The sequence below is a fragment of the Cuculus canorus genome, chromosome 3 (assembly GCF_017976375.1).
Source record: "Cuculus canorus isolate bCucCan1 chromosome 3, bCucCan1.pri, whole genome shotgun sequence".
Lineage (NCBI taxonomy): Eukaryota > Metazoa > Chordata > Aves > Cuculiformes > Cuculidae > Cuculus > Cuculus canorus.
Window position 1 is genome coordinate 17,168,123 of NC_071403.1, and position 26,072 is coordinate 17,194,194.

Sequence of the window (26,072 nt, forward strand, 5' to 3'; positions counted from 1 at the left end):
GAACATCAAGGGAGTATTGTGTTGGTGCTGTGAAGGAGTAACCATATTGCTCTGATCATCTGAGTTTTAATGATTCTAAAAGCTTTTGAAGTCTAATTTTCGTAATAGCTAACAAAAGCTTCATGTGTTTTTTAAATAAGGAATAATTAATTGACACTTCAATTGAAAAGGTGATAAAAGTGCACAATGATGATTTGTTAAGCTGTATGAAAACCAAGTTGCAGTCTTGCTGTTTTGTTTTTCTTGGATCAGAATAAATACTAATGCTGTTTACTTTTTCAATTCTATAAATTTTGCATGTTTTGAAAGCTGTGAATATACTATTTCATATTTTTTCTGATCATTTGCTTATGTGGCATTTTGGGTTTGATTGGATAATGTTAAAGGCATGCTTTTATAAAACAGGCTGAAATTGAGGCTCAGCTAGCCAGAGAACGAGAAGAGGAAACCCAGCACCAGGCAGTGCTTGAACAGGAGCGTCGTGATCATGAACTTGCTATGAGAATTGCCCAGAGTGAGGCAGAACTCATCAGTGATGAGGCTCAGCTTGATTTAGGATTGCGCAGGTATGGGGTTAATTAGTTACATTTCTGTCTTTCTTTTCATTCACTTTTTTTGTCTTCTTCCTGTCCTGATCCCTTTGAGAAGATTACACTTTTGTTGTTTTTATGTATTTTTGTACTAATTACATGGACCTTCTAAGTGCATTGGAATATTTTACAAATTAACTTGTGAAATTTTTCTGAAATACGTTACTTTTGCCTGAAGATATTCTTCATTTTGCTTCTTGATACATCAGTAATTTAATAGATAGTTGTGAATACAACTGCAGTTCTCTTTCTCTTTTTGAGTTCTGGCAAGGATGGCAACTGATGTAAATTACGATTATTATGACTTATTTAAAGGAGTGAATGTAATTTCTTCAGTGGTAAGTAGTGAAAAAATACACCCTTTCTAGTACTTGGTGGTTTCAGCAGTATACTGTGAATTTGTGTGTATGTGTGGTTTTTCTTTTAACAAGAAGCCCTCTTTGAATGCCAAAATAGTAGTTATTTCTGTGTCCTGAGTGATATTCATTCAAGTAGAATGAATATATTTAACGTAGATGGGTTTGAAAATTAAATGTTGTCTTACACGTTTTGTTTTGTGTAAATTTTTTGATGTGTCACCAGAAGTGCTTGGCTTTTGGTATACACATCCATATGTGTATACCAAAGCAGTATACTTGCGAAGCAGTAGCTCTTCGTATGTAAAGGGTGATAGCTTAGAAGCAACGTAGAAGTGCCAGTAAAAGTGGTACTTATTGGTCAAATTGCATAAAGGGACCTATGAACGTGATCACATCATTGGTGACTTCTTTAATGCTGGTCTGCTCTATTGTTGTTGCTGAAAGAAGGGGTGTAAGAAAATCCAAAGTATTTTCATGGAATTTCAGGCTCCCAGATGTGTTCTCTTTGGTACACAGATTTTATCTAGGTGTATACTTTTTTTTTAATAACTGTACGCCTACATGTAGTAGCTAAGTAACTTCTTGTCGTGTACAATAGTGATGTTTAGACACTTCCATTAAAATTATTGTATTTTTGTCCTCAGTAGCTGTCATGTTGTCTCAAATAAAACTTTAACTTGCTCCTTTGGAGGTCCAAATGCTTCACAGACAGTATTCTGGAGATTTTCATGCTTCCTCCATTTAGATATCGGTGCAATACATTTGTAAACCAAAGTCACCGTAGTATTTCAACCTGGCAAGCCGCTCTTTAATATGAAAGCAGAGTGGCAATAGACAAGAAGGGCTCAGAGAGTTCAGCAACTTTTCTGTTTGTGAAGTTATAATCTCCACAATGTTTCCTATAGCTCGTTGGTGATCCTGATATTTGTCTTCCTTGTGTAGTCCTGAAATGGATGATGAACTGACCATCCTGATAGTTATGACTGCCAGTTTCTCTGCTGTGTAGCTCGCAGCAGGAGAATGAAGACTCTTTTCTGAATGATTGAAAATGTAGAATGGTCTGAACAAGTTAACATAGCAATGTAAATTCTTTATTGAACAAGATAACATATAAATCAAGAAGAAAGTAATAGAGGGATTTTTGTGCTTATACGAGATTTCTTTTTAGCTTGTGAGCAAAAATTTTTTTCCTTCTGTTACTGCAGTCTACTTCAAAGAGGTTTAAGCATGTCCAAAAGTTGAAGAAAATTCTCTCAAGGGCACCTTTGATTTGATTTTGGTTTTGTTTGTTTAAAAACAAACTAAGGCATTCCCCAGACTACTGAAATTCAAGGATAGATTTCCATGTAACTGTGACAATCACATTAAAGGTAGAAACTCTGGGAATTCTTCTCTGAAATGAAAACTGTTTATTGGTTTGAACAAAACATAGAATTTAAGGATCTAAAGATAAATTCTTGGGACTTCCTTTAACTGATACCAATTAAAATTTTACTGGAGTCTGAGGAAGTTATAGTCTGCTGTCTTCTGGATTCGAGACTTCCGTATTACCATATGATACACTGAAATCACTCTGACTTTTATGTATATGTATTTCCTTTTTCTGTTAAATTTTACTGTAGTAAGATAAAGCAGTTATCACTCCATACTGAATTCACGCAGTATACTGGTACTGTAGTGTTTTCACACAATTTTGTAAAAAATCCTTTCATGCTCACATGTTAACATGAATAAAAGGGTATTTTCCATTTTACTCTACTACCTATGGAGTTAAAATAGAAAGAATGAGGTGATTTTTTATGTATCACTTTGAAGGAACTCTTAAATTTTGCTCATTTTAAGGAACATGTGATACTTGATATCATATTTGAAAATGAGTAGTCTCTATTGTATTTCTTTTCTCCTCAATACCTTGCTGCATTCACCCTTAGTTTTCATATATATTGAAAGGTATATTGAAAGTATTAGAAGTTTCTTTGAAAGATGTACCTGTTGGCTTATGTCAAAGAAGAAAAATAGGGTGGTTGGGGTTTTTTTTGTTTGTTCTGGTGTTTGCTAGTGGAGGGTTTTTTGTTGTTTGTTTGGTCTTTTTTTTGTTTTGGTTTTGGTTTTGATTTTGTTCTGGCAGTAGATCCAGCATTTTTTTTATGCTTGTTCTGTTGTGGATATGCTGGACCTCTCCAAGCTGCATTCAGTTTTACAACTCACCCACAATTTCAACGCATGTGTTAATAAGGGTTTTACTGCACTTAGGGGTAAATTAACAAAGTGGTGTGCACTTCAGTAAAATATTAGTTAGATAATAGACATCTGTTTTCAGCTGTGCCTCTTTTTTATGTGCCTTATTGAGACTAGCACACTCAGCAAGTTTGCAGATGACACTAAGCTGGGTGGAAGTGTGGATCTGCTGGAGGGTAGGGAGGCTCTGCAAAGGGATCTGAACAGGCTGGACCGCTGGGCTGAGGCCAATGGCATGAGGTTCAACAAGGCCAAATGCCGGGTCCTGCACTTGGGGCACAACAACCCGATGCAGTGCTACAGGCTGGTGGAGGAGTGGCTGGAGAGCTGTACAGAGGAGAAGGACCTGGGGGTGTTGGTTGACAGCCGACTGAACATGAGCCAGCAGTGTGCCCAGGTGGCCAAGAAGGCCAATGGCATCTTGGCTTGTGTCAGAAATGGTGTGACCAGCAGGTCCAGGAAGGTTATTCTCCCTCTGTACTCGGCACTGGTGATTCCACACCTTGAGTACTGTGTTCAGTTCTGGGCCCCTCACCACAAGAAGGATGTTGAGGCTCTGGAGCGTGTCCAGAGAAGAGCAATGAAGCTGGTGAGGGGGCTGGAGAACAAGTCTTATGAGGAGCTGAGAGAGCTGGGGTTGTTTAGCCTGGAGAAGAGGAGGCTGAGGGGAGACCTTATTACTCTCTACAACTACCTGAAAGGAGGTTGTGAAGAGGAGGGAGCTGGCCTCTTCACCCAAGTGACAGAGGACAGGACAAGGAGGAATGGCCTCAAGCTCCAATAGGGGAGGTTCAGGCTGGATATCAGAAAAAAATTCTTCATGGATAGAGTCATTGGGCACTGGAACAGGCTGCCCAGGGAGGTGGTCGAGTCACCTTCCCTGAAGGTGTTTAAGGGACGGGTTGATGAAGTGCTTAGGGACATGGTTTAAGGGAGTGTTAGGAATGGTTGGACTCGATGATCCAGTGGGTCCTTTCCAACCTGGTCATTCTATGATTCTATGATATAGTATAGCATATAGCACAAAAATAAGCTAGCCTCAGTAATGGTGTCGTGAGTATATCTGTTTTGTGCATTGCACTCTAATTTGTAGCATATTCAATGTGTGAATCTTCAGTCTGACTGTTAGACTTCATGTCTATTCACAGCTTGCATGAAGAAGCTATTCGTCCTGATTCCCTGAGTAACTACACACAAGTTGCTGTTATTTCCTGTGATATGCTTATCCAGGCATAAAAGTCATCAGCAGAATGTCTCAAAATCTTTGATTTTTAAATGTGTGTGTGTGTGTGAGGTGTGTTTTCACTTGTACATTTTTTCCAATTATCTTAGTTTACGTTTTTAAAATTAATTTAGCATTCGTGATTAATTGAGACTGGTGAAGAAAAAAGGTCTATAATCCTGTTTCTTAGTAAAATTTAAGAAGTCATAAGATAGTAGATAAGATGTGAGAGAAAGAAGTACTATGACTCACCTTTTCCCACTGCAGATTATTAGAAAGATAACTAGGAAGTAGTCTATCTAACATAAATATGTTCTGTTTGCAGAGCCAATGGAACAAAGCCACAAATGACTGCGTATGGCATTTTTTTCCATTTGAATGCTCTAACAGAAAGAAACCACACTAATTCATTAAAAAGAAATTGATATTGATATTTACTAATACCCCCAAAATAATCTTTATTAATAGTATTTATTAGCATCTGTCTGTAAATTTAAATCGATTTGTATTGCCTTATATCTACTACTTTGCTTATATCTAATAAACAAGTTAATAATCTAATAAACCAATAATATCTATTTAAAGATGATATAATTAGTGTAAACTTTTTCACACACCATCTATTTTCACTGCCCGGTGTAATTTATTGCTCTTTGCAAAATCAGGACTGCATATATGTATGTACTATAATTAAATTATTTAAAATAAGTAGCCATTTTTTGTGCATTTGAATTGGCTTCAGTGTGGTTGACGAGACTGTCACAGTTATGAAGGCTGGTTTTATATTGACATGTTTGGTTTATTCTTATTTATCAATTTTCTTATAGGGAGCAAATGGCCACAGAAATGTCAGAAATATTGTCTAGGTAGGTGAGATGACAACACCAAATGAATCAATCATTTTATAAAAACAAATCACACATGAAATGGGTAAAATTATGGAATGAAAATAATGGAATCTCTTGGGTTTTTTTTAAGTAAGCAGATAAGTAAATTATTTCTTTCAGGTAAATTTCCTTTATCAACAGCTTTTCTCAGCAATTACTATTCTGCTATTTTAATTGACTGTGTGAAAAAAAAAGAATAAGAATAGTTCACGTACCTTGGTATTTTGTGTAATTTTGATAGTGTTTCCCCAGGTCTCTTCTCTTTTCACATTCCTTATAACAGTATTGGAAAGCAAAGCTCCACGTCTTCTGGAGCATTTCTACATTCAACACCGAGTTAATGAAGTTCTTTAATGTTAATGTAACTCTTAGTGCTTTTAATAAGAATATATTCTGGTTATAATTCCCTTCAAATAAAAGCAGGTTTGAAAAATACTGTGTTACAAGCATATTAAAACCTTTCTTCAGGCATCTAAATAAAATCCCCTTCTGAGGTTTCTTGACTGCTAATGCAAGATTTTGTGCACACTGTAGGAGGAAAGCAGAATGCAGGTTTAGATCTGAATACAGTTGTACTGCAACAGTCTCATACTAGATTTAAGATATTAATTCTCTGCTGAAAGAAATTTTTACACTGCCCTCCATATTGGTGAGTAATTAAAAAGTGTTTTGTGCAACTTGAGGACAGAAATAACCTTTTGACATTCACTTTCTGAAGCTTACATAAGCACTGAAATTGTTTAGGGTTTTAAAAAGTGAATCTGTTGTTAAATAAGTTACTGCATTGTGTATGAATTGTCTGAAGATGATCGGTCTTGTGCAACTGATGGGTTTTCTTGTGGTAGCATTGATAATTTGGAACACAGCTGTTAACTAGATTTGTTTCTTGCAGTGGTATTTAAAGAAGAAGAATAAACAGTGTTATGTATAATTAAGTTAACAAGTGAATTTAGATGGCTAGATTGTATTGCATATATTGACATCGTTCCAATCACAATGACCAGTGCTTAATGTGCAAAAAACCTGCAACACTTTGGGGCAAAATCAGAGGTTCTGTGTTTTGGTTGAATTCAAAATGTGATACTTTTTACTGCATGCTTGTTTTAACTAAACTATTTTCAGTTTTCATATACTGGAAACTTTTGACTTGAGACTGATTTTTATTATTTTTTTTTTAAGTGTGAAAATACCATTTATGATACATAACTTTTATCAGATTGAGTGGTGAAGACTGATTGTCAAGTGTGATGCTACTCTTACCACCGGACTGTTATGCTTAAAGCAATGTAGGAAACAAGAGTAATCTGCAGAGTCCTAGAAGACTAAGCCATTCAATTGGATTAGCATTCTTAAAGATTACTAGTTTAACCAGAGATCCTACAGCGTAGTTCTGCTGCTCCAAATTATGTAGCAAACTCCTAGAGTAGCGGGTAGTGTTGCTAAATAAGGAAAATCCTTAGGATTTGTTAAATTAAGTTCAAGAAGGTTAGACACCAGGCAGCGGAAATTACATTTAGCAGCAATCCCTTAATGTCCTACAGGTATGCAAATGATAACAAAATGTTAAAATATATATTTTCAAGGAGTCTGTCTTTCTAATGATTTGGTTTTGTACCTAATGAGTAGTGCTATGGGTGAAGAAAAGTTCCCCTCCCTCAGCTATGTACTGATTAAAAGTCAAAGAGGTGATTTTTCTTGTCAGACTTCTCATATACCATAACTGGAAGCTGTGTGTTGACTCAGATTAGTAGTATGAGTAGGCATAATTAAACTGATGCTGCAGTAAACAGTAAGATTCTGTAGTTTTAATTACATTTGAAGAAAAGGTTCAGTTGCTGTTAAGGAACACACTCTGTTAAACAGTTTGTTTTATTCTGTGAGACTTAAATTATATTTTTACCTCTGCTTTCAAAACTACTATATCTACATAGAGATTTTTTTTACAGAAGATAGATTTATAACCTACTAACTAAAACAGAAAAATAATCAACATAAAACTTTATAGTACCACATTAGAATTTTATGGAAAAATAAACTTTAAAATAATATGCACTGGGTTATAAGTACTGTAATAGTGTAACAGCCTCACAAAGATATTGCTGCACAACCAGACTTTAAATGAAAAGGCCTTGTTCCTTCTGGTTTTTTTTCTCTTGTGAATTTTTAATGGGACACATTGCATCAAGTATTTTGCTATCCTGTTAATGAACTAGTCTCTTCTGAACAAATCCTCTTGGATCCTGAAAGATAATTCAGTTTGCTTCACGTTCTCAATCATGGGCATTAGCAGAGGTTGGTAATTTCATGTGTGTGCTCTTGAATTCCTTAGTGTTTAAAAGGTATTCTGACCATCTCTCAACTTAGTTGAGACATAGTTTATGTATAAATAACCCCTGGGTAATTTACCATTCCTAAGGGAGAGTTCTTTCACTTCTTACGCATACCATTTTTAAGAAAAAAAAAACCAACAAAAAAGGGGTTTTTTTTCAGGTTTATCATTATAGGTATACATGTAGTGTTTGTTTTAATCTTATTGTTAAAGATTATGGACACTTTAGTAATAATTTCTCACGTGCATTTGCTGTTGACTTTATTGCATGCCACCTGCGTGATGAATACCTTTTTGCCTTTGAAAAACAGCTTCTGGATAAGTCTTTTTATATTGGTCAGACTTTCTTCTGAAAGCAATCATGTTTTCCTTGATATCTCTTGATTTCCACACCTTCTTTCCCACCTCAGAGCCCTACTCCCCCAAATAAGTATTGCAGTTCTCAGCAATTAAAATAGGATTTATTTGATTTTTTTCTCTCAAATTAGACTTTTGTCAAGGCAAGGAATATTTTCTCTAGTCTTGGAACAAGGATTTTGTCCTAATCCAGTGTTAACTAGCGGAGGAAACTCCTTTTCTTCCTTGTCTGCTTCAGAAGTACTTTTCCTCATCTACTTTTTGAATGTAACTCAAAATGTATGTGGCCGCTCTTTGTTGTCTCCGTTGTGCATCTCAACTAGTACTAACAAAAATGTAGATCAGCTTGGGGTGAAGTACACAGAAGGAAAATATGTCTTTTCACGTGTAAGTTCTAACTATCAAGGACAGTTTCTTCTAATTCCAGGAAAGCAATCAGATTATTTTATGATTTTGGACATAAAGATGCTTTCACTTGCTCCTAATAATTTGAACATCTTGAAAATAATATGGGACTTTGCCTTTGAATTCAGTCCCTCTGATGCTGATTTTCATTGTAATAAGCTGTAGTGTTGATCATGGGATCTGGTCCTGCTTCTGTACAATTCCTGCTTCATACCTGAAAAAAGACATCTATATTTTTTTAAATAATTGCAGGGGTCCTGCAGTTCAAGCCACAAAAGCTGCTGCTGGTACTAAGAAGCATGATCTCAGTAAATGGAAATATGCAGAGCTTCGTGATACAATCAATACATCCTGTGGTAAGTTTTGGTTGTCGCTCTATGAAAGGTGTTTCTTCCTGTGACAAAGATAAAAAGTTGCTCATGAATTCAGGTTTGAATGAATGTCAAATTAATTTTTAAAAGTTTCATTACTCCAAAGAGAACAGCAAACGAAGTGATTTCCATTTTGAGGAAAGAGAATTCCTTTGTTACCTTCTTTACTGATTATATATTTATGGTGTTAAACTGCTTGGGCTATAAAATACCTGTTATAGTCTTTTAATTAAATTTTCTCAGTTCTATGTATTTCCACAAAGGGAATACTGATTATTATGCTTTACCTAGAATTTGCACGTTCTAAGAAATTTTTTCCACTCACTTCTTGCTGTCACCAAATTAAAAAAAAAAAAAAAGCAAAACTGTCATGTAAAGCACAGCATAAAATAATTTCTGTCTAAGATGCTTAGATTATTCTTTAATTTTCAACATGTTTAACTTTATTTGGGAAGCTCATAGTTGGGATATTAATTACTTTCCCCCCAACGCTATGAATATAGAAACACGTAAAAAGTATTCCTTTATTAAATATTACTGTTTCTTCATCCTTCTGATTAAAAATGGTTGGTTAATTTCTGATTTAAGATAACTCAGATTTTCTCCCTGGACTTAGAAATTGGAAACAAACCCTTTCTCTTCATTTGCTTTATGAACCCAAAGTTATTTCCAAATTCCGTGTCTCTGTTGTTGTTGCATATGCAAGGCTGGAGCACATTTCTCAGCTGAATAGGTGGCGCAATAATACATGGTGCTAATGTGTGTTCATCCCTAGTGAAGACAGTTTGGATACTCTTAGGTGGTTAATAAAAAAGCACTGCAATCATTTGGTCTGTTAGTATTGTGAAATCTTAATGTCTCTTAGTATCTCCAGCAAAATTAAAACACATTTAAGAAAGTGGAAAAAGAACCTAGATCCGAGCAGTGAAATTGCTGAAATTCCTTTTTTTCAGTTGTGGAAATTTCAGCAAAATTTTGTCTGTTTCTGTACAGAGTTAAGGATTATATTATATTATATTATATTATATTATATTAATTAAAATCATTTACCTACTGGTTGTAGAAAAGCATTTAATAGATAATTTTTTCTGATTTGTCTCACTCATCCCTTTCTTCCTCCTTTCTGAGACAGATATTGAACTGTTGGCAGCTTGCCGAGAAGAGTTTCACAGAAGGCTAAAGGTGTATCATGCTTGGAAAGCCAAGAATAAGAAACGCAATGCAGAAACAGAACAGCGTGCTCCCAAATCAGTCACAGACTATGGTGAGGAGAGATAGTTTTGTGTTTATAATATTTTTTTTTGTGCCAGTGTTATAAAGAAAAGATTTCTGGAATGGATTTTGGCTTTGCTAGGTTGAAGGAAAGTCTTGATTTTTTTTTAAAGAGTTTGTTTATATTCATCTAAGGTAAAAAGTTGTCAAAGAATGGGTCCTTCTGCCCATGCCTAGTAATGTGGTTTTAAGTCCTTAAGAAACCTTATGACTGAAACAGCAGGAAAAGGCATTTGAAGCACTTTGCAAAGCGGTAAGTTGCTTTGAATTTGAGCTCCTAAGTTCCGTCTGAAGCTAAATGTGTAAAATATTTATTCATGCACAGTATTGCTGATCGGAAGTATCAAAGAGCAGAAAATCTTTGGATTTGTGCATCGAGCTTGGAATGTTTATGATCTCTTTACATTTAGTTACATTCTTTTCAATGCTTTTTGTTGCATTTTTTTACTTTTCTTGAAATATGGCTTCATATTTCTGAAGAAAATTTGGAACATGGCAGTTCAGAAGAAAATCACTGATCGTGACGTTTAGGGAGCTGTTAATGTCAGAAGTAATTTTTCCTATTGCTAGTAATTAAAATACGTGGGCATTTCATGTCTACATATTGCAATGATCTGAGAAGGCAGTAAGAAGGACCTCAGGACCTCTGGTTTCTTAGATTTTAAGCTAAGAGTCTTTCAAGTATCAGTGGATGTGTGCTTCAAATGATGTGGTTTCTTATTTCAATCTTTCAACTCATGATTTGACAGGTCTTCAATTCAATTTTTGCAGTCAATATAGAAGCTAACCACTGGTTTGTATATTATTATTGGAATAGGTAGATTTGATATTAATAGAGGTTTTATTAATAAGTTTATTCGTAGCAGAAATGTCAAAAATTAGAAGTATTATGTTAATTTAGCAGATTTGTTACAACAATCTGTGTTTAGCATGCATGCAACTGAGGTTTTGTAACAGGCATTGCATTGAAGTAATCAGTTTCAAAATTAAGTCCTGATGAAAAAGATACAATTGGAAATCCATGAAACATGAGGAAAGGACATGTTTTTATGTCAGTGAGCAGGGAAGGAATAGAAATACTTAGCTCAACATCTGTGTTTATTTTGTAACCAGAGTTTCTATTTGTCTGTCATCAGCATTGGTGAAAAATGTGGAGGTCATGAACTATAACTTATAAAGGGTCAGCACTTTTATGTTTTGTTCAACATGTAATATTTGTTCACAGATTTTGCACCATTTTTGAGCAACTCACGTAAGTGGGGAGGTGGTTGTTTAAGCTAACTTTGAGGAACATTTCAGAGCTCTATACTAACATTAATTAATCCAGTGTTTTGCTACACATGAACATAGAATTGGATTGTTAAAATAATGCTGTTTTACCATTTGGCAATGTTTTTCTACTGATGGTAATTACACGTTGCTTCAGTAATTTATGAATGTTCTTTACTGCTTATCTCCATGAGATCCTACTCATTTGAGGAGTCATGGGAAAGGAGAATGAAATAACCTTTTAATGTAGGGTTATTTGAAGGTATAATCTCCTATTGCCCTGTACCCCCCAATAAATACCATGCCCTTTCTAACATTTTGTACTATCTGCACACTTTTTTTTGTTGTAGCAAAACTCTGGAATCAAATTAATATAACAGCTGTTTTCCTAGCACACAAACTAACATTCAGGTGATGGTTTCTTTTGAATAAAGAGCTACAGTTCTATAGCAATGAAAAGTAGAGGCTATATTGGCTGCTTAGCATTCCTGTCCTCTAGATTTCCTCTTGGATTTAGGTAGGCATAGGAGTAGAAATTAGCCTTAGCAAGTACCGTTGCAGTCTTAAAAGTGTTTGACAATACTAAAGCACTGATCTCCTGTGATATTCAGACATTTGGCAGAAATAGAATTAATGCCTTATAAACTGTGAACTCTGACTCCTTGTAAAATATGTGATTTATCAGAGTTGATTTATAGAAGTAGCACTCATATTAAAACCTATTTTGGTTTTCTTCTCTCTGCTTATGTAGACATGGAAAAATAGTTGAAGGTTATGATTTGTATATTACATGGGTTTTTTTTAAGATTCTGCTCTTCACATTCATAAAAATATTTTTGCTTGAATCTAAGTGGAAGAAATTTCAAAGTGCAGTTGCTGGTCTATTAGTATTGTTCGTAGCTGTAAAAATACATTATTAGAAGTGCTTGTAATTTTTAATTATATTAAATTTTAGCTCAAAATTTAGCTTTGCTGCTTAATACACAGTGGACAAAGAAAAGGAATTAACTTTTAATCATTCCTTTTATGCTGAAATGTTAACTGATAACACTGATTTTCTGTTGTAGAAATGGCATAGACTCACATTTAGAATTTCTTAAGCAGGGGGGTTTGTAACAGTGGTATTGTAAACCACTAAAACAAGATCAGTAATAAACTTTTGCAGGAGGCAGTTATTAAAGGAAAGGATCTTGCTTGTAAGAGCATTTACTATTTAAAACTGATTATGATAGTGTATACACGACATTAAGAAGGTCGATCAATTGATGAGTTAACAAAGTATTTGCTTTTATTTGAAAGCAGGTTTCTCTCCAAAGTCTGAAATGTGTGAGATTCTGAGGAAGTCAAGAAATGCACATATGAAATGTTTACCAAATGTATATACAAAGCTTTAAAAGATTTTGTTTCTGTCTCCTCTAGAAGTTTACTCTGTTGATCATAATGGCCTGCAATAAACAATTTCTTTAAAAGAGAAAGCAGCCAGAGAGTAATTCTAAGGCTAGAGTTTATTACACAGACACCTAGGCAGAAGGTTATATTTGGTGGCAGCTTTGTCATAAGCTGTATTTGTTGTCAACGTTTCTATTACGTTTCTATTAACGAATTAGTAATTTCTAACAGTATTATATGCCCTTAAGCCGTGCTTTGTATTTTTGCAACTCAAAATGCTTTTTTTGTGCTATAACTGTGTTTTACAAAGATGGAATGAACGAGAGCAGTCACTGGTTAATGTTTCTGGTTGGTAAGAAATTATGACGAATTCTACCTAAAATATTGATTTAAAGCAGAATTTGTTACTTTACTCGCTTTGTTTTGTGTAAACATACCTGATGCCATTGAGCAACTTACAGAGTAAATATAGATGCATAGTTTGGTGAGGAAAGGCTCACGTTGTGTTGTAGCTATAGTGATTAAAAGAATGCACAGTAAATGACTTGGAACTATTTTTTAGGTTTGATGAGACTTCAGATGACCTTGTATTCAGAGAGAATCCCTCAGGTTTTGGGCAATGTGGTTTGGTTTTTGGGTTGTTTATTAGTTTTTGTTTGTTTTGGTTTGGTTTTTTTTTTTGTTTTGTGGATTAATCAGACAAGGTATGATATGGCTTTCTTATTTTCTTTTTTTCTGTTTGCTTGACTTTTGGTTTATTTTGTATGATAGCTCAACAGAACCCAACAACCCAGCTACCAACCAGACAACAAGAGATTGAAATAAACAGACAACAGCGTTACTTCCGCATTCCCTTCATCCGTCCTGCGGACCAATACAAAGATCCCCAGAACAAGAAGAAGGGTTGGTGGTATGCGCATTTTGATGGGCCATGGATTGCTCGACAAATGGAACTTCATCCTGACAAGGCACCCATACTCCTTGTAGCGGGTTCGTATTGAAAACAGAATTCAAATGTTGAAAAGGTTCAGAGTTGATAACTTACTTTAGAAAAAGAGGCTGATGATAAAAGTTTCCCAAGCTATATCCTCTTTTTTTTTTTTTTTTTCTTTTTTTTCCCCATCAGCAGTTCTTGTCTGGGCAGAATTTGAGGATTTGGAACTTCCGTTAGTGGTGACCAAATGTTATGGAATATCATTTGGAGATGTAACTGATCAAGTGTTTTGCTAGTATGTGTACATTAATCTAGGAAATTATAGACAGAGTGGGAATCCAAATGTAAATGATTTTATTAAGTGTCCTCCGATTATTCACTGAACTGGAGACAACATAGATAAAACATTACAATTTATCTGGGAAAGTTCCTACTTATATTAGTTTTTAATTAGCCTGAAAAAATTAACAGCAGTTTGTATCAAAACAATTTGCACTTATGATAGATCTGCATCTTTGCACAGCGTGGTGCTAATAGCAGACTGATGCTTTTACCGTATTTATGCTCCCTCGTATAAGAGAATAGCTCTTTAATCTTGAACATTTAAAATAAAACCTAAATGTGACAGTGGATAGGTAGATATTTATTTGGTAATGGAATGTGTACTCCTTTTCTGGACGATAATGGAAGGGGGAGAAAACGCTGGAAAATTGCTGCTTACGGTTCTGTGTTTTAAGTTTTTGTATATAACTTGAGAACCAAGGAAAAAGCTGTAACCAATTTGTTTAGCTTCAGAGTGACGCTTTACTAGCGTGAAACATTCCTTAGTTTTCTGCTAATTATTTTTAATAAAATTCCTTACACCAGCTTTTGCTTGTTCAGTGTCAAAGCCTATAGCTAAAAGTAGTATTGCTGTCATGAATATCACATTCGGTTAATCTATTAAAAATAAGATTTAAATATTGTGAGTGAGATACACTCATCGTTTCATTGGATTCCCTGTGTCAGTCCCATTTTGTTAACATTGTTTGCTTAACATGAGAGGCTGACAGATTGAGAACACTGACTTCTTGATGAAAAGTCTCACGTTCTTAGTCACTTTGCTACATTTCACTCTAAACCTGAAACTATGTGTAAAACAAATGCGGTTGTCATCCCTTAGTGGATTTCAGAATATATCAAGGTGCTGATCTTTTTGGCTTCTTTCCATTGTTACTTTTATCTTGCTTTTTAAAGCACAATTTTGTCAGTTACAGCATCTGATATCAGTTTATTCTGATACCACTTTCTTGCTCTGTGTGTTTAATTTTTTAAAATTAATTTTTTTAAAATTAATACTACTAATAACAGCAACAACAAAAATTAAAACAGCAACTGTAATAATAATAATAATAATAATAATAATAATAATAATAATAATAATATCTGTGTATAAGGACACAGCTCTGAAGTCTTATTAACAAACCACAGCTTGAGAGAGGAAAATCTAATTTACAAAAATCTAATTTTTATTAACGGGACCTTTGGATGATGTAAAGTAAAAGGTTTATAAAGATTGTTGTTTTCTCTTTGCCATTTCAGGTAAGGATGATATGGATATGTGTGAGCTTAATCTTGAAGAGACTGGCTTAACTCGAAAGCGAGGAGCTGAAATTTTGCCGAGACAGTTTGAAGAAATTTGGGAGCGCTGTGGAGGTATCCAGTACCTTCAAAATGCAATAGCAAGCAGACAAGCTCGTCCTACCTATGCTACAGCTATGCTGCAGAACCTCTTGAAGTAGATGGTCATTTCACACAGTAGCATTTGAGATGAGAACCCTTGCCCGTGATACAAAGGGAAGAGCTCCTCTGCGCAACAGAGGATGTAAACATTCTATAATCGTATTAGAGATGTTTAATATAAAGTGAACAGATTTTATTAATCATATGGTCTGTTAATTTGTACTTTACGATGTTTAATTTGTGTAGTCACCTTTACTAGGTATGAGGACCTTGGAGAAATTTCAGTCAGTGTAGTTTGTTGCATTTTATTTATATGTTGCATTTTCTTTAACAGTTTCTGTTATAACTCTGTGCTCCTCAGCAATCTCTCTCTGCCTGGGTACATATTACAAACAACTGCATTGCAACCATCTTTTTATAAAGTCCTCTCCTTAAAACACTGAATAGTTGGCTTCAAGTAGTAGCCTAGTAAAGAGGATGTGCTGTTTCTAATAACTGGAATTGTGAGGCCTTATCTTTGACTTCTGTTCCAGAGAAGTCGGAGTATACTTTTATATAATCTGAGACATTTTATGTCCTGATTTGAAAACTGGTTAATGTCTGTATTTACTGACTTTTTTAGAAACTGATGGAAAATCCTCCTAAACTTGAGACCCATACATTCCCATTTCATGCATTCTCTGTCTTGGTTTAAGAGAAATGGTTTTCTATACACTCCGAGAAGGGCATTCATATACTTCGATGGTGTGTAATATTGAAGGTACTCAAAGAATGTACTGCTTATTAGGGCTTGTACCACTTTTCACTCTTACTCTCTTCTTTTTTTTCTCTTAAAATACAAATTTACTTTGGACTTCTCATTTTCTGACCAAATTTCCATTCAGAATTCTTTGGACAATTTATTTATTCAGGTGGTGTACTTTCAATAAATTATACAAAAGTGTCCAAGACTCATATCTGGAGGCAAATAAGATTAAGGATAGCATAAGGGAAATATGTTCAGCTTTTCAGTGGCAGTAGAACTTCACTGAATATTGAGGCCTGAGCCTCGGGCATCTTGTTTATTTTAATTGTAATGAGATGCATAAGGTCTATACCTTATGTTACATTGGCTAAAAATTTGGTCCAATAACACAATGCTTCGTCTTAATGCTATGAAATAGCTACAGGTTTTAGAATACCAGAATATCATAGTGATTCAGACACAGTTTTAGCTTAATCTCCTCTATCAAGTTTCATAGCTTGTAACAGTTGCCTCATTAAGCAGTTTGTTTTGGGAGCTTTTGTGGGTGGGAATTACTAATTTCATACAGTTCTAAGATGCATCTTGTTCACTTGCGTGAACAAAATTTCACCATGCTGGCCATTATTTCAGCAAATCAAGCTCGATTTTATCTTTCCAATAGGAATTTGAAATACAAGTACCTTTATGTCCAGTTACTTATTCAAGCTGGTTTAAAAAATGAGATATTGCTCTGTGAATTGACAAAGTTTTCCTACCCAAGAAATAATTTCCTCACTGTTTACTCAGGGTGAACCTCTTGGAAACTTCAGTTTTTAAGAACATAACTGTACTTTATTAATAATTTTCAAGAGGTACGGTTCTGTAGCACAGAGAAAGCTCATGATGTGTATGTATATCCTCGCTGATCTAACATTGTGCTTTTATGCCACAGTCTGCTTGTTGGTATAAATGCACTCCTTGTAATACATGTGGAGCTATTTGAGTAATACATTAATTCTGTAGGAATCTGCTACATCAGGGAATCTCAGTGTCCGCTGTGTACCCACTCCACTGCTTGGTCATGTGATTGTAAATGAGAAAATGTTTTCATTTGACCCAAACGAATCCTTCACTGAACCAGTAATTTTTGGCTGGAAGATCAAAGTACATCCGACTGCTGGCTAGCAAATTGTGTATGAACCTGAACAGTGTCGCATGAAATTAAAGGTGCTGCTTATGAAGTTTAGATTAGTGATTTAATGTGTTACTGAATTGGAGCCACAGTTTGAGAACTTACAGTCTCCAGAAACTTAGCACTGCAAGAAACTATGATTGTTAATGTAGCACAAGGAAGAAAAATTACTGAACTGATTGGACTGAGTGGCCCTACCCTGTAATACTATCAAGTTTTAACTTCTTGACTTAACACGTTCCATCTCAGTTCATATAAATACATAAAGCCCCTGGATGTTATGAAACTGAACATGGTGAGCAAAGATCCTCAATACCTAAGTGCGTGTGTATGTCGATGCACATATATATGCTTAACTATTTTAGTATATATGTGAGTAAACATACATGTAGGGAACTTAAAATAAAATTTGAACTGAATTTTTCCAGTCTGTTCCTTTGATTATGCCAGGATTTCCTTGACTGGCATGAGAAAGAAAATTTGGTTTTCAGAATGGGGTGTATGGGTATTCTGGTAACTGAATAGGCAACAGGTATGAGGTATTAGGAAAATAAAATTGACTTTGAAATAGTGGAAGGAAAACTGGTGGCTGGATGTTCTCAAATGAGATGTTCCCACCTCTCTGCATTGCTCCAGCAGTACATCTGAGGCAAGCAGAAGATACATTCAGAGTATTCTAGTTTTTTGGTTTTGTTTCATTTTGCTTTTTTTCACCAGAAATAGCATCTGCTTTTAGTTTTACTGATCTTTTTGTGCAACAAAATTAATTTTCAATTAATTTCAGATATCCTTTGAACATGTCAGGCGTTATTCAGCTGCTTACTGATTGTTTCTGTTGTCCCATCTTCTGTGTCAGCTAATTAGACTGTTGATTGATTTGGGGAGGAAAAAAAAAAGGAGAGGAGGGGCTTGTAGTATTGTAGTATTACCTAATGCCCTTCTGATCTAGGGTTGTAGAGAAAAATGTAATTTGTTTTTTAAAACAAAATGTTGGCTTGGTTCTGTGTGTTTGATTTTTTAAATTTTTTTAAAAGAATTTCCTGCCTCTTAGTGAGGGTGTCCATTATAGTTGAGATCTTCTGCATGAAACACTCCAGAAAACAAAGGAAAGGAAGAGCATCACCAAGCTAGGCTACATTCCTGACTAGGTGATGGAGGAATATGAATGGTCTAGAGAATGCTACTTTGAGGAATGCAAGGTCATTAAGTACTTGTCTTTCATCCACTGCTAAGATTGTTTTTCTTTACATTGTTGAATCTTTAAGGGTTTTCTCCAAAATCTTTATTTAAAATATTTAAATGACCTCCTAATACTGTACTGAAAATTAAAAATAAATAAATAAATACATTCCATGTTGAAATCTCAGTTGTATCTTACCGTTTTCTTTTTAAAGATTTAAAGTATAATAAATAGGGGTAAATTAAGCTATGAGAAGGATAAAAGCATTTCTGTGCTAAAATTGCCTCCTGCTTTTCTATCAGATGCTTAAAGCTGCTTAAAGCTGCTCTAGGAAAGATTTTGTCTTTACTTTCTAAGGTAAGTTTTCCTCTAAAATAATATTCTTATAGTAAGAAATTCTGATTTAGTTATCTTTAAGTCTTATACCTAATTTCTCTATATTTGTTGAAATAAGTATTGTTTTACTTTTGTTACTATTTTTTAACCTTTATTGCTGGCCCTTCCATTGTATTTGTCATGTGCTCTGCTGTGTTCTGTTGCGTCTTTTTCATCAGTGACCAGTGAAACCACCTTCGATGCTTCACATTTGTATGCTGCAGGAAAAGCTTTTATGTTTGTGGTGGGGCTGTGCTACTGCTTTTCTTTTTTCAAACAAAATTAGCATTATCGAACTTACCGGCCTTAAGGACTGAATCATAGTTGCATTTTTTCAATTTGAGAAGATTGAAGTAATTCAGACTTTGATATTTATGAGATATAATTTCGTTTCACTTTCCTTATAGCTTTCATCTTTAACTGTAGCTTTACGGTAGTTTTAAGATAATGTGACGTGGTTTAGTTTGAGATTAAATACCACTTCAATTCCCTGTGAAATTTTCAAGTAAATAGTTTTATTATGTTTTATTGAAATACAAAAGGCTTACATCCACCAAATATATTTGGTAATTAATAGTTGAGAGTGATAAATACAGTCATGAATAATCATTGTTAAAATACACATTTTAAAATCACTTATTTTTTAATCTGACTAGTGATAACTAGTATAGAAATGTACTAAACACATACAAAAATACATTTGTAATGGAAAAAAAGGGAATGCTTTCAGCATTCTTAATGCGTTCTGAACTTATATGAACAGTATTGAAAAGCTAACGTGTTTGCAGAGATGGCTTCCCGTGCCCTGCAAGTATTTTTAAAGTAGAGTTTTATTCTGAAGTGATACTGTATAAAACCACATCTGAGGTTTCTTTGTATATTTTTTTTCTAGTTAAATAAAGTAAGTATAAATACTATCTCAGCTGTAGAAGCTCAACCTTGTATTCTTGGTGCATTGCCTTCATTTGTACACAATCATCAGTTTTGGTGGTTTTGCAGGCAAACCTGTTTGTGCAGTAAATTGTTTGAAAGTCATAAACAGTTCTTTTGAGCGTACATAGTAAGGTAAACTGAGGTTCAGTCTCTGCTGTGGTGACCATGTGGTGCAAAGTAAAAAGAATTGTCTCTAAAACCAGCTACTATCCTGAATATATGAAAGTTTCACATCTGAATGAGGAGCTGTCATCCAGTATAATCATGAACTTTGTAGAAGCTCAGTTTGAGCTGTAAGTACAACTTCTGGTATGCACCAAGCAGCAAACAGTGCCTGAATATTATACAACACTGGTGCAACTTATAAATATATGTATATATACTCAAGAAAAATATGTTGAAGGTAAAAAGTAATGCTCGTACTTGAATCAGGATTGTGGATCCATAGAGCATAAATTACTAAGCCTATAAAAAACTTAACGGCGACCTGTTAGTCTGGTTAGATTTCTTCTACAAAAGCTAATAGCGACCTCTCAAAACTATTTGTGTGTGTACTAAGTTTAATGTATACATACTTACGTGCGACTCTGCAATCTACTTGCTACTGGGAGAGTGCTTTTCAGTATAAGTCTTATGTTCTGAAAAGATGAAACTGCAGGTATTGCACCACAGCAAAAAGTTTGAAGTCGTAGGATAACCTGACAGTTCAGCTGTCACTAGAAATTGGAAGCGCATATGTACATATGTATACATAAGGTGTGTGTTAACCAAAAAATAGGAATCTGATGTTTGTAGAAACCATTAAAAAACTGATCCAAACTTTGATGTGATTTGGAATGTGAGCGTTGTAGGGAGAGAATTATAAAGTTCCCAAACGCTTTTCACGTGGCCTTTTGTTAGTGACAGACAACTCTTATTTCTGTGTTTGCCATCACATTGGTGTAGGTAAGGAAGGTTAATAAGAGTTTGTAGAGATATGGTAAAGTTTCATCGACATTGTTACCAGAATGTTTGTGACATGCAGTATTGAAAAAAGCCACTTCTCGGCAAAATCACTTTCTAGCACTCTGCTCTTAAATGAAAATAGAGTTAAGATGTGTAAGCACTGGATGCTTAATGCATGCATCTTAACACTGGGGATTTCTTTTAGAACATGGTCAAATAGTTGGTCAACTTGATCGTGTCTTTCTTTAATAAAATAATTTATTTATTGTGTACTGATTTCAGAGCTAAAATGTTATCCCTTTAGTAATCCTTGAGTTTTTATCAACTTGAAGTCCAGTCTTGAATAACGAAGACCTTCTTTTTGAATACCTGTAAGAGAAATTCTCGTAAGACATTGGGAAAGCATTTTTTTAATTTGAAAATCTATTATTTATCTATTGCTAGTAGGCAAGATCTCACTAAAATCTGTTGAGATAATCTCCAGTTGATTGCAAGGAAAACTGAGTTAATCCTGAAGTTATTTCTTACATCTTAAGTAATTGTCCTCAGACCTTATATTTTCTTCCTGGTACAACAGTGCTGTGATTCTGTATGAGATAACAAACCAGTACCACCAATACCGTCATTATCTGAAGAACATTTTTTTTTACTATGAAATAACTGGAATGCAGTGTGCAAGAAAAGAAGCCGTATCTAAAGTATCTACGAGAGTCATAGTTACAGCAGACCTGGGGTAAAATAATCTTCAGGGTATTCAGCTTCTCAGCATTGTTTTATGTGTAAGAATGGCAACTATGCCATGCAAACTTGTGGAAACTGACACCTGGAATTCTTGAACTAAGAGCACAGCATTTGTACCTCTGTATGGCATTTTAGGTTGTCTTTCCCCCATGATTCTGGTAATGGAACACTAAACCTCTGATATTGGTGGGGGAGATCTGACAGGCTAACTTGTATTGCTGTGGTATTGTTTTAATCCAGAACGCTGTTTGCTTGATGGTCCAAGTGACTGATATGAGGATGAAATGAATGACAGTCCTTGTTTTCTCCTCAAATTTAATTTCAGTCATCTTTCTTGGTGGCTGAGAGTCAGTTTTTCAAAGGATTATGCTGTCATTGCTGTTACTGGGTTTGATGAGCAAGTAATGATGTATTTTATATATTTATTTGGGAGAATCTGTAATTACTTTTAGGCTTTATCTGAATTACATCAAATGAAACAGTCTTTGTCCATGCCAATTAGATACATCATTATGAAATAAATTATTCTGCCATCCTCTGATCTAGTGCTTTATTGCCAATGTTTCTGGGCTGTTTTGTGTCAAATATTGCTGAATCCTCTGAGATTTTATCTAAGTTTGTTAAAACTGAGTATCTTTTGCAGCGTGGCTCTTTTGCAAGCTTAGAAAAGCTTGTGAGGACTCTTTAGGTGAGATCTTTTTTCTTTTAAAGGTTTAGACCCATTACTTCATTTTGCCAGATAATGTCTTGAAAAAGAAGCCTACTTCCTATATTTCAGCAACTTTTTCACTGACTAGAGAGCATCCAGCACAGTCACTAATAGGGAGAGCAGATATTCCAAGAGAGAAGTGGTATTTTGAGTGAGGTAGTGTCTTCTGCTTTCATCTCAGAGGAACTGAGGGCACATGTAGGTGAGGAAGGCATCCAAAACTCAGATCAGTAGATAATTTTTAGAGAACTTTAGCATGTTTGACTCTCAACCATGGAAGGCCAACTGGATGTGGACTTCTTGGCCTTTTGTCTCAGAGTGAATGAGCTGATCCACTGGAATGTGTAAATTCTAGTTCATTGACACGTTCTGTTTTGGCTCAAAGGAAGATGAGTCACACAGCCATTTTATTCCTCATTTTAGACTATTAGTGGAGCAAGAGCCAGAGACCTAACCGTGTTGAGAGGTAGCTGTGGTTTTCAGCTATTTGCAAGCACTCTATTCCTACTGAGCTCAGAGAGAAGGAAGAGCAAGAGAGAAAGTTCTTCACCTGGACTTGAAACATGTTTGTTAGCTATTGGGGAGGAGGGGGTGTGTGGTGATGTTTGTTTGGTTGGATTTTTAACCTGATTAATCACCCTGGAACTTAGTTTTGCAATCATTTTCTGTGTAGTGGCCCCATAACTAAACTACAGACATTTTTCATGCGTAGCAAAGAATTGGAAGGTTATTTTAGCCTCTACTGGAATTCTACGCTAATTTTCATGTACACCTTTACAAATATAGAACTGTACTACAAAGCTGTCATTGCTGTCAATACATATTGCAAAACAGAATTTGTAGGCCTGTCTTCAAGTTCTAGATATCCACATCGTCCTGAAAATTCAAGTCCATATTCTCTTAAAAGTCCCAGCCCCAGAGAAGTTTTCTAGATTGCAATGTGGAAGCAGTCCTCTTTGTTTTAGCTCACGAAAACAGCGTTCTGTGTTCATTTTTCTTCCTCTATGGACTTCTTTCAAGTCTTTAAAAATGTTTAGCGTAAGAGTTCTGATGTAAATGCTCATTCTGAACTTAAGTTATTGTGAAAAATGGCCAAAACCACCTAATTTTTTGTTTTAAACCCATTTCTGTTTTTGATTTCCTCTCTTCTCCCTAGATTAATTTCCTCAGCTAGGACTTGAGAAGAGATTCGTCAATATACTTTTTAACAATTCAAATGGATTCTGGATGACACAGGCCTGATTTTCTTGCACAGATGGGCCATTTTATTTCTTTCATAAAATATTTGATGCTTTTGTAAGTAGTAATTTTAAGTAGTTCAGCTGGTATGAAAGTTTATTGGTTTACAATTACCCACAAACACATTTCTTTTAAGATGTGTGTAAAATACTAATTGCAAATGCCTGTGCTCTTGCTTTTATTAGCAGTGAAGCCCCTTCATTCTTGGCTTATCCCAGCTGCTGCTTCCTGCTGACTTGTCGATCTGTATCGCTGCATTCCAGTCCCCCCACTGCCTGCTCAGTCTGTAACTGGGACCTGGAGTACTTGTAGGGACCAGACCTGGGTATGATGAAGATGAGTGAAAATAAATCTTTCTCTATGGTGTCATTTCTTGTTACAACGTACTGGCTTAAGCCAAGGCCTGGTGTCCTGGCTCCCGTAGTATACAGCTAGTGCCAAGCAATCTTGCACTGACATTCCCCACAATAATAATGGGTGCTAACAGCTATAGTAACCCCCTTTTTTTTCCTAATTTGGCTGTGGTTCAGTAAAATGAAAATAGCGAAGTAAAAGTGTTTTGTTTCAAGAGAGCATATTTGGATACATTGGAAGGAAAAAAACAAGTCTGGCAATTTTAGAGAAATTCTCAACTTGGCTGTTCTCCTTTGTATCTTCCTACCTCCAAAGATGCAAGAAGTTGCAAGTTGCAAACTTGAAAGAATTTTTGACATATTTGATTTCTGCTTAAATTAGAATTCCTGCTTGTTCAAACTATGTAGCTTAATCAGACTCAAGTTATTTTTAAATATCTGCTATTGCTACTTAAAACCTCCCCTTTGGTTTGCATTTTGTGTTGCTTTGTCACTTTAGAGAGTCTTTGTTCCTTCATGTGTTTCGGTGACTGCTGCACTAGAAAATGGGTATACAGAATGGAACGCTGTTGCGTAAAAACACTTAAGGGATTGTTCATGTCATATCAAGCATGCAAAAAACTCAAGCTTTTCTTTGTATGATATCAGTACAAAGAGGCTTCCTGGTAATGTTGACAAATGGGAAACTCAGCAGATTTTTAAAGCTCTCAAAAATAGTCACAAACCTTGGTTTTGTCTGGCTGATGCTGGAAACGATGAATTTCAGAGACTACTGGTCAGTCTTGGCTTTGTAAACTGGTCTGGTGACCTACAACAGTTAAAAAAGAATTTGAAACACTAGATTAATAATTACACTAGATGACAAAAAACACTCAGATAGGATGGACCACCAAAGCCATGCAAGAAAACTGTAAGAAAAGCAGTTCTACAGTCCTATTATGAAACCTACACAACAGTAAATGTGGAAAGCAAATAAATGAATTAGTAGTTTTAGTTCTGAAAAGGCCAAGTGAGCGATTAGAATAAAATTTGATTTAGTTGTAGAGTTAATTTGTGAAGATGGACCTGTTATTTGAGGTGGGGCTGCCTATTGAGGGGTAAAAAAAGGATTTCCATGCGTTTTACCTCCGTGCCGAGTTGTGTTTTCAAGTTCATGTAATGCTTCATGACTAATGATCTCTGAGGAACTGATACAAGAACTTACACTACAAGGTGTATGACAAAAGCTAGTTATGGGTTCATCATGTTCAAAAGCGGGATTTATCCTTACAGCATTTTCTGAATTGCAGCTGATGAGAGGAGGAGTTCTACAATGCAGAACATTTTGGTTTAGGTGAGATTTTGAATTGCAAAAGAAAAAAAAGAATATTTTGAAATGTGAAGAAAAGATCGTGAGCAGCTTACTGCAAATTAGAGTGTCTTTTGCTTTTTCTTCTTAATTTAATAATTAAAATGATGAAAAGAAAAGCAAGGCTTACTAAGCCAAGAATGAGAGGTTTAAAAATGAAGGGCTGTATGGGTTCTGGAGCAAATTTTGCACAGCGCTGTCCTTGGTAAAGCTCGTGTCTACGTACGGGGCATCTAAAATAGGGAGAGGAAGAGAAAAATGTACAGAACTCAAAGGCAGAATATGCAGAATACCTCAAATAAAAACAAAGGAAAATCTGCAATTAAATATAAGCACAGTATTTCCAATACAATTAATTATTATGAATCTGTATGAAATAATGTAATTGATAGTAGAAGAAAGAAAATATTGATTCATGAGAGTGAGTGATGTTGATATATTTTTTGCCAACCTACAAATTTTAAGGAAATTGTGCGTTTGGAACTCTTCTGACAAATTTCTAGCGTCACAGGTGAAGTTGAAATGACATTTGCAGTTTAGTATCTCAGAAGTTCAGGTGTGATTTGGAGTAGCGTGTAAATACATCTTTGAATCTTATATTTTCTTATTGGTGATTTTAATCCAAGTAGCAATGTCTGAAATAAGAGTTCTGCTACAAATAGCTCTCTTTGAGCATAGGAGATGATTGCCATAGTTTATATGGAAACACAAGGAGTGCCATTAGTGGAAACAATAGCATGGTTCTGAGTAAGTTCACAAGAAAAACAAGTATAATAGACCATAATTTTCTCTCTGCAGACTGTACAAGACTCCTGCTAAGTTTGTTTGTAACTTAGTATAATTCACAAAAAGTTTCATTTATTATTTTTAATATTTCTATCACTCCAAATGATGGATTGGTTGTTACTGTACATCAGGTCAGGGCTTTTCTGAAATGGAGTTACTTTCTTTCATGCATTTGTCTTGGAGGAGTAGGCTGTACCCTTTGC

General features: G+C 35.1%; 2 protein-coding genes across 9 annotated transcripts in view; one reads left to right on the plus strand and one right to left on the minus strand.

Annotated features, from left to right (window-relative positions):
* MYO6 (myosin VI) overlaps nucleotides 1-18,626 on the plus strand; it is a 114,935-nt gene extending 96,309 nt beyond the window's left edge. For 2 of the 6 annotated variants that reach the window (XM_054061161.1, XM_054061160.1), the window contains exons 28-35: nucleotides 406-566; nucleotides 4,735-4,764; nucleotides 5,237-5,275; nucleotides 8,640-8,743; nucleotides 9,891-10,022; nucleotides 11,256-11,282; nucleotides 13,460-13,678; nucleotides 15,204-18,625. In XM_054061161.1, coding sequence (XP_053917136.1) covers nucleotides 406-566; nucleotides 4,735-4,764; nucleotides 5,237-5,275; nucleotides 8,640-8,743; nucleotides 9,891-10,022; nucleotides 11,256-11,282; nucleotides 13,460-13,678; nucleotides 15,204-15,403 — 912 coding nt within the window. In that variant the 3' untranslated portion in view covers nucleotides 15,404-18,625. Of the gene's footprint in view, nucleotides 1-405; nucleotides 567-4,734; nucleotides 4,765-5,236; nucleotides 5,276-8,639; nucleotides 8,744-9,890; nucleotides 10,023-11,255; nucleotides 11,283-13,459; nucleotides 13,679-15,203 lie in introns of all 6 variants that reach the window. The other 4 variants (XM_054061159.1, XM_054061162.1, XM_054061163.1 and 1 more) reach the window with 4 other exon arrangements.
* Nucleotides 18,627-19,308: 682 nt separating this feature from the next.
* Nucleotides 19,309-26,072, minus strand: part of IMPG1 (interphotoreceptor matrix proteoglycan 1) — a 60,249-nt gene continuing 53,485 nt past the window's right edge. For 2 of the 3 annotated variants that reach the window (XM_054061167.1, XM_054061166.1), the window contains exons 16-19: nucleotides 25,140-25,316; nucleotides 24,861-25,042; nucleotides 24,461-24,543; nucleotides 19,309-21,062 (exon numbers count right to left, since the gene is read on the minus strand). In XM_054061167.1, coding sequence (XP_053917142.1) covers nucleotides 24,512-24,543; nucleotides 24,861-25,042; nucleotides 25,140-25,316 — 391 coding nt within the window. In that variant the 3' untranslated portion in view covers nucleotides 19,309-21,062; nucleotides 24,461-24,511. The remainder of the gene's footprint in view (nucleotides 21,063-24,460; nucleotides 24,544-24,860; nucleotides 25,043-25,139; nucleotides 25,317-26,072) is intronic. The other variant, XM_054061168.1, reaches the window with a different exon arrangement.